At 43.8% G+C, this 12,578-nt stretch overlaps 2 protein-coding genes across 2 annotated transcripts; both read left to right on the forward strand.

Moving 5' to 3' along the window:
* The first annotated feature begins 3,493 nt into the window (after window positions 1–3,493).
* LOC139460385 (uncharacterized) lies at window positions 3,494–6,863 on the forward strand. Its single transcript, XM_071241879.1, has 4 exons — window positions 3,494–3,539; window positions 3,865–4,038; window positions 4,797–5,007; window positions 6,323–6,863. Exons 1-4 carry the CDS (start codon window positions 3,494–3,496, stop codon window positions 6,759–6,761), a joined length of 870 nt encoding a protein of 289 aa, XP_071097980.1. The 3' UTR covers window positions 6,762–6,863.
* Window positions 6,864–8,143: 1,280 nt separating this feature from the next.
* LOC139460753 (uncharacterized) lies at window positions 8,144–11,420 on the forward strand. The gene is made up of 4 exons (XM_071242225.1): window positions 8,144–8,235; window positions 9,475–9,636; window positions 10,048–10,261; window positions 10,723–11,420. Exons 1-4 carry the CDS (start codon window positions 8,187–8,189, stop codon window positions 11,138–11,140), a joined length of 843 nt encoding a protein of 280 aa, XP_071098326.1. The 5' UTR covers window positions 8,144–8,186; the 3' UTR covers window positions 11,141–11,420.
* The last annotated feature ends 1,158 nt before the right edge of the window (window positions 11,421–12,578 follow it).

Here is a 12,578-nt window from a genome sequence, read left to right on the forward strand (position 1 = left end):
ATGGAGACTGTTAACCTTCAAGCACCTCATAGGCAGCTTGGGTTGTATACTCCTCAGGGAGATGAGAATGAACTTCGTGTGCACACTAATCCTTGAGACCGGGTTAATACTATTATGTAGCGCTGCTATCCAAGTTAATATTATTATTATTATTATTATTATTATTATTATTATTATTATTATTATTATTATCATTATTATCAGAATATGTTCCCAGGACTTTGTGCTTGTCGTGAGATTCTACTAACCTTTGAATCGTGTGGTCAGACGCTGTGACTGTTGCTGGTACTGTGTCATCGTCGTAGCTACCCTGTCGTTCATGCTATCAGTCACTGGTTTGCATTCGATTAGAAACCGTTCGATATATCAAGTCTATAAGTGTTCAGAGGTTTCTTGGATCTTTTTCTAACATGATGTTTTCAGTCTGACATCAGCTCAATGTCCCATGTTGTCTGTCAAATGGCAGACAGACAGACAGACAGATTTATTCGGTAATATGGGCCACGTGGCCTATATTACAATGTCAGTACAATATAAATTTAGTCACGTTTTTCTAGAATTAAATATCTTATACAGAAGTCAGTTTTATTACATCGACATTATTGCAGTTATGAATATTTGGAAGTGACAGGTAACCGTCATACATATCCTGTAGTTGAGTAATATAATGATTCAGCAAAGATTTAACATTTGAATAATGAGATAAATATTTGGAAGCAGACAATTTTGCAAACCAATTTTGAAATGCAACATCTTTTAATCTTTCCTGAAATTGATACAAAAAAATATTTACATCACCAACATTTTGGTAGTTCCAGACATATGAAAAACCATTAACATATAAACAATTTTTAAGATCTGTCACCCAACTGTGCTTACCTTTCTCGTCTAGCTTTTTAAGGAAGTAATAACATTGTACAGGATATCTATTTGGCCAATGTATTTGTCAGAACATTTATATCAGATGGACCCATGGGGATTCCGGTAAGAGTGAGTGAGTGAGTATGGTTTTACGCCGCTTTTAGCAATATTCCAGCAATATCACGGCGGGGGACACCAGAAATGGGCTTCACACATTGTACCCATGTCGGGAATCGAACCCGGGTCTTCAGCGTGACGAGCGAACGCTTTAACCACTAGGCTACCCGACCGCCCCGATTCCGGTAAGAACATAGTGATGTAGCTTAATTGTCGTAAGAGGCGACTACGTGGATCGGATGAACAGTCTCGCAGCCTTGGTTGACGTTTTCCAGTCCAAATTGTGTATCGATGCTCATGATATCAATCAATGTATGTCCGGTCCAGACTTGATCATTTACAGACCGCCGTTACACAGCTGGACTATTGCCAAGAGCGGCCTTAAACAGCAAACAAATAAACAAACAATGTTTTCACAAACAGTGTTGAAAATTCCCCCCAATGCTCGGACCTTTCACTCAAACATATTTCACTCCTCACAGATAGTCCGTGTATTCGTTTTGTTTGTTTGTTTGTTTGTTTGTTTGTTGTTTAACACCGAACTCAGCAATATTCCAGCCATATGACGGCCGTCTGTAAATAAATCGAGTCTTGGCCAGACAGTCCAGTCATCATGAGCATCGATCCACGTAATGGGGATACAATGACATGCATCAACCAAGTCAACGAGCCTGACCCGATCCCGTTAGTCGCCCCTTACGACAAGCATAGTCACCTTTTACGGCAAACGTTGGATGCTGAAGACCTAGTCTACCCCGGATCTTCGTATGTTCAATACCCTGTTAACTCTGACTGTGCAATAAACATGAAATAAAGCTTCTGCGTGATTGATTGTTCTTTGTTTTACTTCAAACTATTGCTTGTCGTTGTGTTGTGTCTGCTACATCATCACTTGAAGAGTTGCGTCCCCTACCTACGCTAGGATCCGTTGACAGCTGAATGTAAGCAAAGGTTCGCCCGACTTTGAACCTTTGCTTCTGTTCACCCCACGTGGTGAAATGTACTCACAATCTGCGATCTTGTGAGAGATGAATTACAGCCCAAATCTGCAAGATCGCACGCACTAAGTGTTGAACTGTAGGTAGATGTAGGATCATTAACACGTCGTTACAAGAAAGCAAGTTTGAAATAAATAAATAATTATAATGAAAACGCAACAGAATAAATAACAAAGAAGATCTGGAGATCAGATTCTCCACCAACTCGGGTAATCAAACTTCTATAGATCATAAGGATATCACTTCTTTGATAGGCATTTAGAAGTACGTAAGTAAGGATAAGAATTTATGGATGAACAACTTCTTATTGTTCTTGCTCCTAATGCCTCTAGCTTGTGGCTGGAGACTATTAAAGAAACAGGTTAACATTGATGTAGTTTTCAAGAGAAGTCATACCATTCAGAACACAATAAAAGCCACAGGGAAACCACCATCCCGCCACAAGCTAGAACCATCAGGAGCAGTGTACCACATTCCGTGCAATTGTGGACAAGCTTACATAGGAGAAACATCTAGGCCCCTCAAAACCCGGATAAAAGAACATCGAAGCTCAGTCTCCAAAGATGACTCTTAATCAGCTCTATCAGACCACCTCCGTGACAACCCAAGCCACAGCATTCAGTGGGAGAGAGTTACAACCCTCGCCACCAACCTCAAAGACTTCAAGATCAGGAAACTACAAGAAGCCATCAACATCAAAAGACTCCAACCTTCAATCAACCGTGACCAAGGCTATTACATATCCCGGCGTACCATCAACTCATCAAAGACCCCAATCAGCCAAAATCCTATTGTTTATATAACTGGCTTCATTCTTTGTTTATGTCACTGACTTCACCGATAACTATCGTTACTACCCTTGTGTGTAGATAACAGGCTTCTCCACTCCAGTAAAACTACATCTGATATCTACTCTTCTGTATAAACTTTGCCTCCTACCTGTGTATATACTTGTCAACAACACTCTGTATATAACTTGCTTGATAACGTTCATCCATAAATTCTTATCCTTACATATCGATATCAACCGGAATGAGTGAGTGAGTGAGTGAGTTTGGTTTTACGCCGCTTTTAGCAATATTCCAGCAATATCACGGCGGGGGACACCAGCAATGGGCTTCACACATTGTACCCATGTCGGGATTCGAACCCGGATCTTCGGCGTGACGAGCGAACGCTTTAACCACTAGGCTATCCGACCGCCCCTCAACAAGAATGAACACATTTAATCAACTCCATGTATGGCCGCGTTCTCTTTACTGAAATATATTTTTACCTTAGATAAAAACTTGTCTCATTTTTGCCTGATTATGGTACATTATAGTCACTAAATCACTCACTCACTCAAACACACACTCACTCTCACTCGCTCACACATACATCGCTGAAAATAGCATTGTCTTCAAGACATCGTAAACTTCACAACCCCTAGTGAACAAATGGGACTGCCGAGTGGACACGAATGTTTGAAATTCCGAGTCTGTCACGAGTGAGTTTAATTTTCAGATAGAGGAAACATGTTCTGCTTAACAGCTGCAGTGTTGGTGATAGCGCACCTTACAGGTAGGATATAGTATACTTAGTAAAATGACGGCCCCTTGGATGTAACAGGGCAAAATATGCCTTGTATCACATGCTTGTAAGAGCCGAGAAACGAGTTGTTAGAATGTGTGACTGTGTGTCATCGCTCTCTTCGTTTCCTTCCTCCGGGGCGGTGGGTAGCCTAATTGTTAAAGTGTCGTCGCGCCAAAGACCCGGGTTCGATTCCCGACAAGGGTACAATGTGTGAAGCCAATTTCTGGTGTCCCCCTTCGTGATATTGCTGGAATATTGTTAAAAGCGGCGTGAAACCATACTCACTCACTCACTGTTGTTTTTGTCAATCAAGCGGCAGTGCCGACTTTCAACGACGCAAGCAGAGTGTCCAGTCTTCAGAGCGCCGCGTTGGACGAAATTTCTGGATTGGCCGCCAGTCGAATTCATGATGGGATTTTGTATGGAATGAACGACCACACCAGTAGCACCGTTGAGAACAAGGTGTATGCCATCGACGCAAACACAGGTCAGCATCAACCTCACTCGTGTCTACTCGGCTTATTCCGTTATCTCCCAAATACCTCGTGCAGCAAGGTCGTAGGGATATTACATGATTCACATTAACTGAATAACGACTGATCCTTCCGCAAATAGTTCGTTTTGATAATTCCCTTTTTGTGGTTTTAATATGGCACGGATTATGCTACAAATCTAGTGATCATTGGTTCGAATCCGAAATAACGATTTTTTGTTCACTGGCACCATACCGGTGTTAGAAACCAGTGGGTATATATGTTTTATTAGTCGTTTCCTGTGGACAAAAAAGAGTCCTTTTAACACCTCTTCTTCAAGCTTTTAATCGAGGCATTTAGCTTTTATGTATTTCATTACTTTTCCGTCAAAGAATAAATATATAAATAAACGATATTTCACTCAAATGAATTATTATGTAATGTCATCCGATCTACTTCCAGTACATACTTCCGGGGTAGAGTAGGTCTTCAGCAACTCATGCTTTCTGTGAAAGGTGACCATGTTTGTCGTAAGAGGCGACAAACGGGATCGGGTGGTCAGGCTCGCTAACTTGGTTGATGCATGTCATCGTTTCCCAATTACGTGGATCAATGCTCATGATGTCAATCACTGGACTGAAATAAAACTTTCAGGACGCCTCACTGATATTGTTTTCAGTTTGTACGCAATACATAAAGATAAACATTTGACTAAATATCCACTGTCTAATAAATCTTGAATTCCAACTCGATTTGCCGGACTTTCTAACAGGTGTTCTAAAGGCCACCCTGACGATCAGGGGTGCGACCAACTGGGACTGGGAGGACATTGCCGTGGGTCCTTGTCCCGACTCCGGCTCCTGTATCTATATAGGGGACATCGGCAGCCACAACGGCATTTCACAGAACACCGTCTACAGGGTGAAGGAGCCAGCTACATTGGAGGACAAAGCCATAGCTTACCTGGACAAGCTGCAGTACAGGTGATCAGTTCCTTCTGGTAGACGCGAGACCCGTGGAGATCCGGGGTAGAATAGGTCTTCAGCAACCCATTCTTGACGTAAAAGGCGTCTATGGTTGTTGTAAGAGTCGACTAACGGGATCGGGTGGTCAGGCTCGCTGATTTGGTTGATGCATGTCATTGTATCCCAACTGCGTGGATCGATGCTCATGATGTCAATCACTGGATTGTCTGTTCCAGACATGATTATTTACAGACCACCGTCATACAGCTGGAATATTGCTGAGTGCGGCGTTAAACAACACACAAACAAATCTTGTAGACGCGATGTAAGGACCATTTGATATTCTGGTGGGGTGAGAGCAATGTGGGTTGTAAGTGTAGGTGTGGGTGAGGGTGGAGGTGGTTCTGGGATCGGGTACAAATGTGGGCGTGGCTGTGGGGGTGGGGGAAGGGGTGGACGTGGGTTTGGTTGTGGTGATGGTTCGGGGATCGGGTTTGGGTGATGTTTAAAAAGGTATGCTCATGATGTCAATCACTGGATTGTCTGGTCCAGATTCGATTATTTACAGACCGCCGTTGTATAGCTGGAGTATTGCTGAGTTCGGCGTTTAAAACCAAACAAATGAACAAAACATAATGCTTTGTGTTTTGCCTTGTGATATTGCATGGCTTCACTGTAAACCACACACGTGTCGTCACTCGGCTGACCTCAATGTGGAAGGTCACATTGTCTGGTACTGCGAGGACGGCCTTCACTATCTTTGGCGAAAACGGCCCCGTAAATAAAAATAAGACAGCGAATATGATAGAGATAGAGTTCTTCCGTTTTATTAACGTTTTTTTCGCATTTATGAATAACCATGTCTCATTTAAAAGGTCGTACATTTCAGACATTCATATTACTGAATAGCGGTGTAACTGAAAAATATTACATATCTATTTAAAGTACATATGGAATTCTGAAAGATTATATATATATATATTCACAAAATATTCATTACGGGATCGGGTGGTCAGACTCGCTGACTTGGTTGATGTATGTCATCGTATCCCAATTGATTGGATCGATGCTTATGATGTCAAGAACTGGATGGTCTGGTCCAGATCGATTTCTTACAGAACGCCGTCATATAGCTGGAATATTGCTGAAAGCGGCGTTAAACAACAAACAAACAAACAAACCCATTGTCCCACTCATCAACACACTCACGCAAACACTCACTACTCAACCATAAAACTCACCCACTCAAACACCAACAACTCGCTCACTCATCAACCTACTCATCAACCCACTCACCCCAACACTCACCCATTCCTTGTAAATCTCTGTCCAGATGGAGCGAGCCAGAGAGTGAGTGTCTGATGGTCGATCCTGCCGGCAACGCCTACATTGTCTCCCGTGTTCAGGGCGGCCAAGGCCTTATGGCCAAGCTTCCCTCATTCGGCTGGGGTGGCCAGCCCGCTGACCTCACCGTCACATCCCGACTCTCAACCAGCACCGCTCACTACGACCCTCTTGGGTGCGACATCTCCCCCGACGGAAAGGCAGTGCTCATCAAAGCCAGGGACGACATCTATTACTACTCCGTCCCCGACGGAGACTACGTCGGGGCGGTGACGGGCAAGGCTACGACAGTGACCTATGATCAGAAGGAGATTTTTGGAGAATCGGTCGCATGGACGACCAAAGGTGACGGCTATTACACCGTAGGCGAGGGACTTTATAAACCCATCTACCTGTACTCTGCCGTGGGCACTGTCGTCGTGGGATAGCGAAACCGCACCCGATTTCCTGTAGAGCTCAAATATAGTTTTTGTATCGTGTAATGGATAGCGTTAACGACGCAATAAATAAATTTGATAAACTTCGATAAATATGCAAATGAGATATTCAAGCAGATGTTGTTTTGTTTGTTTTTTGTTGTTTAACGCAACACTCAGCAATATTCCAGCTATATAAGGGCGGTCTTTAAATAATCGAGTCTGGATCAGACAATCCAGTGATTGACATCATGAGCATCGATCCACGCAATAGGGATACGGTGACATGTTTCAACAAAGTCAGCGAGTCTGATCTCCGATCGCGTTAGACGCCTCTTAAGACAAGCATAGTCGCCTTTTAAGACAAGCATGGGTTGCTGAAGATCTATTCTAACCTGGATCTTCACGGGTCGGTTAAATGTTTGAGCCCGATCGGTCGATCCGCATCGTCAGTACACTGAACGACGGTTATAGTGAGTGAGTGAGTTGAGTTTAATGCCGCTTTTAACAGTATTCCAGTTATGTTGCGGCGTATCAGCTAAATGTGAGAGGAAAGCCCGGAAAGGAAAGTGATGCAGGTCTCAGACGTTTACCACTTCCGGGAAACCCACGAAAACGGGTATGGTGCTGACAAACCTACAAACATAATTTGGGCGAACCGGGATTCGAACCCACAATCATAAGTTTCTGGCGCGCCCAAGGGACGCAACTCTGCACAGCGAATCACGGCACCTTAGACGACTGGGCCCCCCGTGCCTCACTACGGTTATAACAAACCAGATGACCACCCTCCACCCCCCCCCCCCCCCACCCCCCCACCACCACCCCCCCCCACACACACACGTCTTCGACCACGACCACGACCACGACCTCGTCAATGCTCACACACACATGAAGGTTAGTGTATTTCTTAAGCGTTATGTGTTCCTTTGTACGGTTGATTCCTTTTGTACATGAACCCAGATAACATTTCTTTGCCTTTGCATGTGTTTGTGACGGGTGCCACCGGTGGGTCAGGACATGCTCACCTTTTCGCGAACACCTGGTATCATTACTATTTGTTAAGGATTCATAAACACAGGTTCATGCTATAGTCGAAATAGTACAATCGACTCTGCTTAATGCAGAGATTCCTATTGGATATGGAAAGGGTTTTGACGTTATTTACTCTATGCGACAAATATCAGTTCTAGGGATCGCTGAAAGAAGCCACATTTATTCAAGTGGCCCTCTATTTAGATTTGACCCACATTGATTACCTGTAATCTGGCAGCGTTAACAACGGTGCCTCCAAGCCACAGGTGATGGCAGCGCAGCTGTATGTGGAACACTTATCTATTGTCAGTGAAGAGTGACATTGTCTCAGATAAGGGGCATATATATAAAGGATCACATCACGGTCAAAGTTACGTGGCAGTCGGTCTCTCAACGCTAAAGATGTATGCTATTTGTGTATTGCTAGCATGTGTTCACATTTCAAGAGCAGGTAGGTCGTCAGTTTTTCAGAGCTAATTAATGATGTCCATCACAGCCGCTCAACAAAAGAAAATTGCACTGAAACATATTCAATTAGGATATAAACCTACTGTGTTTTGAAATTTGATGTGCTCCCACTGTAGAGTACAGAACTCTTATGTTAATTTTGAACCGAGCTTTTTTTAGAAATAATATGTCCATGACGACAAGAGCTCTTTGAAAACGATGTCCTCTTGGCATGCGTATCTGCAAAGGGAACAAAGGACCCTATGTCAGAAAAGTCTGAGAAGGGGTCACAGGTAGTTTTAAATGTAACCATTATAATTACTGAAGTTCAAAGTTAAAATACACAGTTTTGCCTGGTTCAAAACACATTGGTTTTCAAAAAGAAGTTGACAAAATAATAGCACTCCAAACTGAGTCCAAAGATATGTTTTAATTTCATTGCAACCCGTTGTTCACTGCTTATACTCATCAACTAATGTCTTGGAAATCAGCGAGACAAGTTATTTCTAGGAAATCGATCATTCCATCTCCCATTGTAGGGGTGACGGGTTGTAGCAATAGTTTAAAAAAATGCTATATGAATTTATTTCTCTAACAAACTTTATTAATTAACATTCTAGAAAGAAATACATAATGTATACACAAATAGATTAAATGGAAACCATAAATAAACGAAAAGGACTAATGCGGTTGTAAGAAAACTTAAAGGTTCTACTAATGATCACGAAATTAAATACTCTAACGCTAACATATTATTGGTAAATGCTAATCGTCCACAAAAAATGTATTTCAGTTTGTGATTTCTTCCTCAAAACCTAAAGGACCAGGTGGCCTGGCTGGGTGACTTGATTGACTGGGTTTCATCGCACCCGACGGCGGGGCTCATAATATCAATCACTGGTTTGTCTGGCCCGTGCTTGATCATTTTGCAGGACGCCCTGGAATAGCGGGAATAGCTTTGCCACAACAAACAAACAACCACGTTGACGTTGACAGCTTTTGGTTGTTTGTTATTTACCCCCACCCTCAGCGATATTCTAGGTATAATACGGTAGCCTGTTGTAACAGAGTCTGGATCAAACACTCCAGTGATTGATATTATGAGCTCGGTCTCGGTACAATGACGATGAATCAACCAAGTCACCAAGCCTGACCACTCGGTTCATCATATCAACTAATATACAATTTGTCACGGCAAGAAAGTGAAAGTGAGTTACATACTTTTACTCTTCCTATTTTCCAGTTACTCCCCAATTTAGCTCTGCTCAGCAGGTGGGAATAGTTGGGAGCCATGAAGTTGACGAGGCGTCTGGACTCGCCGCCAGCAGGGAACACGCTGGTGTTCTGTACACCCAGAACGACAAAGGGGACAGCAGCAGGATATTCGCAATAGCGGCTGACTCGGGTATGTAGTCGCTCAAGGCTTCTATTCTGTCTCGGAAGTGTTTTCTGTCCATTTAGATGATAATTGTTTAATTGTTTTGATCAATATGTTTGAATATTTGCATTTGCAAGTAGTATGTGAATGACACAAATACCTCTCTCTCTCTCGTAAGACTATTTTAAAGAATGGGTGTAACATCGTTAAATGATCACCTTAGCACAATGACTAGAGTAAGCCTATGTTAAAGAATGAGAGTTACGATCACCTTAGCACTGTGACAATCGTTAGACTATTTTAAAGAAAGGGAGTAACAATCACCTCAGCACAACGACTAACTATTGTAAGCCTTTTTGAAAGAATGGGAGTACTCTCTCTCTCTCTCTCTCTCTCTCTCTTCGTTGTACTATAACCCTACGTGTCCTCTCAATGTAGGCAAGCTTCTGGCCACAATGAAGATCGCTCACATTGCCAACTACGACTGGGAGGACCTGGCAGTGGGGCCGTGTCCTGGGGCGGGGTCGTGCATCTATATCGCAGAGACGGGGGACCACGCGGGCGACGGCGCCAAGGACATTATCTACAGGGTGAAGGAACCGGCTGTCATCAAGGACCAGACGCTCAATGTCCTGGACCAGTTGCACTTCAGGTGATTAGTGCGTGAGTGAGTGAGTGAGTGAGTTTTATTTTACGCCGCTTTAAGCAATATTCCAGCAATATCGCGGCGGGGGACACCAGAAATGGGCTTCACACATTGTACCCATGTTGGGAATAGAACCCGGGTCTTCGGCGTGACGAGCGAACGCTTTAACCACTAGGCTACCCGACCGCCCCTGACTCAGGTGATTAGTATATCTTTGTTTGTTTATTGTTTAACCCTCTGGATGCTGAGTTTTTTCTGACTCACATTTTCCTAAGATCTGGAAAGTTAAGGTTGTGCGAGAAATGCCGCACTCAGCAATATTCCAGCTATATGACAGCGGTCTGTAAATAGTCTGGACCAGACAATCCGGTGATTGACATCATGAGCATCGATCCACGCAATTGGAATACTATGGCATGTATCTGTTTTTGGTGCACAATTTCCAATTTCCCGATTATATATTACAGATGGGCAGAGCAGGACTGTGAGTGTGTGATGGTCGACCCAGCCGGAAACACCTACGTGGTGTCCAAGGTCCATGGAGGGCGTGGCCTCATTGCCAAACTTCCATCCTTCGGCTGGGGAGGTACCACCGTGGATGCAGGTCCCTCCGAGCGCGTCCCCATCACCTCCACCCACAACGACCCCAACGGCTGTGACATCTCCCCCGACGGCAAAGAGATGTTGATCAAGGCCCGTGATGCAGTGTACTATTGGGCTGTGCCTGACGGCGATTATGTGTCTGCTGTAAAGAACGCACCTGCAAAATTACCCTACCATCCTGAGCCACGTGGAGAATCTGTTGCCTGGACTCCCAAAGGAGATGGCTATTACACACTGTCTGAAGGGAAGAACCAGCCACTTTACCTGTACAAACGTGTGTAGATCAAATGATGCCTCGAGAACCATGAACACTGTTGAAGGCACTGATTAACACCTTCACATAACAATGAGTTTATATATGGATGTTAGTGTCCTTGAATTTAATGAAAATGACACACTGTTCCTTCAAGGAATGAGCATGTCTTACCATGTTTGTAACAATATTCTAGCAATATAACCTGGGGGGCTGCAGAAATGACGTATACATACTGTGCCAAAGTGGGAAATGGATCTCGGCCTATGGATGTCGATGCTCTTGAATTTACTATAAAAATGTTTTACTTAAATGCCTTCAAGGGTTCAACACTGTTCCTTCATGGGGTGAGTATGTCTTATGATGTTTGTAACAATATTCTAGCAATATGACATCGGGGGACTGCAGTAATGACGTATACATATTGTCCCCAAGTGGGAAATGGATCGCGGCCTTTGGCGTGACGAGCGAATGCTTTAACCACAAGACTAAGCTACTACCCCGTACTATATAAAGTGACCCTGATAGTGTTACCTGTCTGCATCTAATACAGTGCAGCAATCATCTCACTCCCCACTGTAGATGGTAGACCTCCGCTCTGAGTCTCGGACAAACCAAATACATACTGTTCATCACTGATTTCATCTTCCCGAGGCAAGGGCGTTAACTGACCATAATAGTCCAATTTCCACCCTTGCCGAACTAGGCTGGAAATTCGAGGTTCGATCGTAGCTCCACCAGTGGCTATTACCAGTTAGGTCCCTTCTATGTGCCTCCTATTGACCAATCATATTCTACCTACCATATCACTTGAAACTGCTTCAAACAAAATGGCGGCGCCCAGTCAAAACCATCTGATCGATAATCAAGATCTATATTGTAAAATAACGGGCCTCATCTCGCGAAGTGCATCAGATCACTTGAGATTTACAAAATATATGAAGACGTCCAGTTCGCGGTACACATGCTTTGCAAATCTTTCAGTCGACCGAAATATGCAGTTGAAATCCATGTTGTTTACGAACTTGGGGTCTAGATCGTTTTGCGATTTTGATTGGACTATGCATAGACTCGTTAGTCCAGCCAAAATTAACTCCGGAATTCCAGCCTTCGGCGAGGGTGGAAACTGGAATTCTATAGTCAGTTAACGTCCTTGGCTCGGAAACTGGACTTTCATAGTCAGTTGACGCCCTTGGCTTGGGAGTGAGTGAATGAGTTGGGTTTTTTACACCGCTTTTAACAGTATTCCAGTTATATCGCGGCGTGTCAGCTTAATGTGGAAGGAAAGCCCGAAGTGATGCAGGTCTCGGACGTTTACCACTTCGGTGAAACCCACGAGAACGGTATGGTGCTGACAAAACTAGAAACATAATCGGGGCAAACCGGGATTCGAACCCACAATCATAGGTTTCTGGCGTGCCCAAGGGACGCAACTCTGCACAGCCAATCACGGCTCCTTATACGACT

The sequence above is a fragment of the Haliotis cracherodii genome, unplaced genomic scaffold, assembly GCF_022045235.1.
Source record: "Haliotis cracherodii isolate W230 unplaced genomic scaffold, xgHalCrac1.p SCAF_14, whole genome shotgun sequence".
Taxonomy (NCBI): domain Eukaryota; kingdom Metazoa; phylum Mollusca; class Gastropoda; order Lepetellida; family Haliotidae; genus Haliotis; species Haliotis cracherodii.

What these genes read in the sequence shown, in the direction of transcription:
- LOC139460385 (XM_071241879.1), top strand. Translation starts at nt 3,494, where the DNA reads ATGTTCTGCTTAACAGCTGCAGTGTTGGTGATAGCGCACCTTACAG. An exon ending in GGTGATAGCGCACCTTACAG is followed by an intron (nt 3,540 to 3,864) that starts GTAGGATATAGT and finishes TTGTCAATCAAG; the next exon opens with CGGCAGTGCCGACTTTCAAC. An exon ending in TGCCATCGACGCAAACACAG is followed by an intron (nt 4,039 to 4,796) that starts GTCAGCATCAAC and finishes ACTTTCTAACAG; the next exon opens with GTGTTCTAAAGGCCACCCTG.
- LOC139460753 (XM_071242225.1), top strand. Translation starts at nt 8,187, where the DNA reads ATGTATGCTATTTGTGTATTGCTAGCATGTGTTCACATTTCAAGAGCA. An exon ending in TGTTCACATTTCAAGAGCAG is followed by an intron (nt 8,236 to 9,474) that starts GTAGGTCGTCAG and finishes CCTATTTTCCAG; the next exon opens with TTACTCCCCAATTTAGCTCT. An exon ending in CTGGACCAGTTGCACTTCAG is followed by an intron (nt 10,262 to 10,722) that starts GTGATTAGTGCG and finishes TATATATTACAG; the next exon opens with ATGGGCAGAGCAGGACTGTG.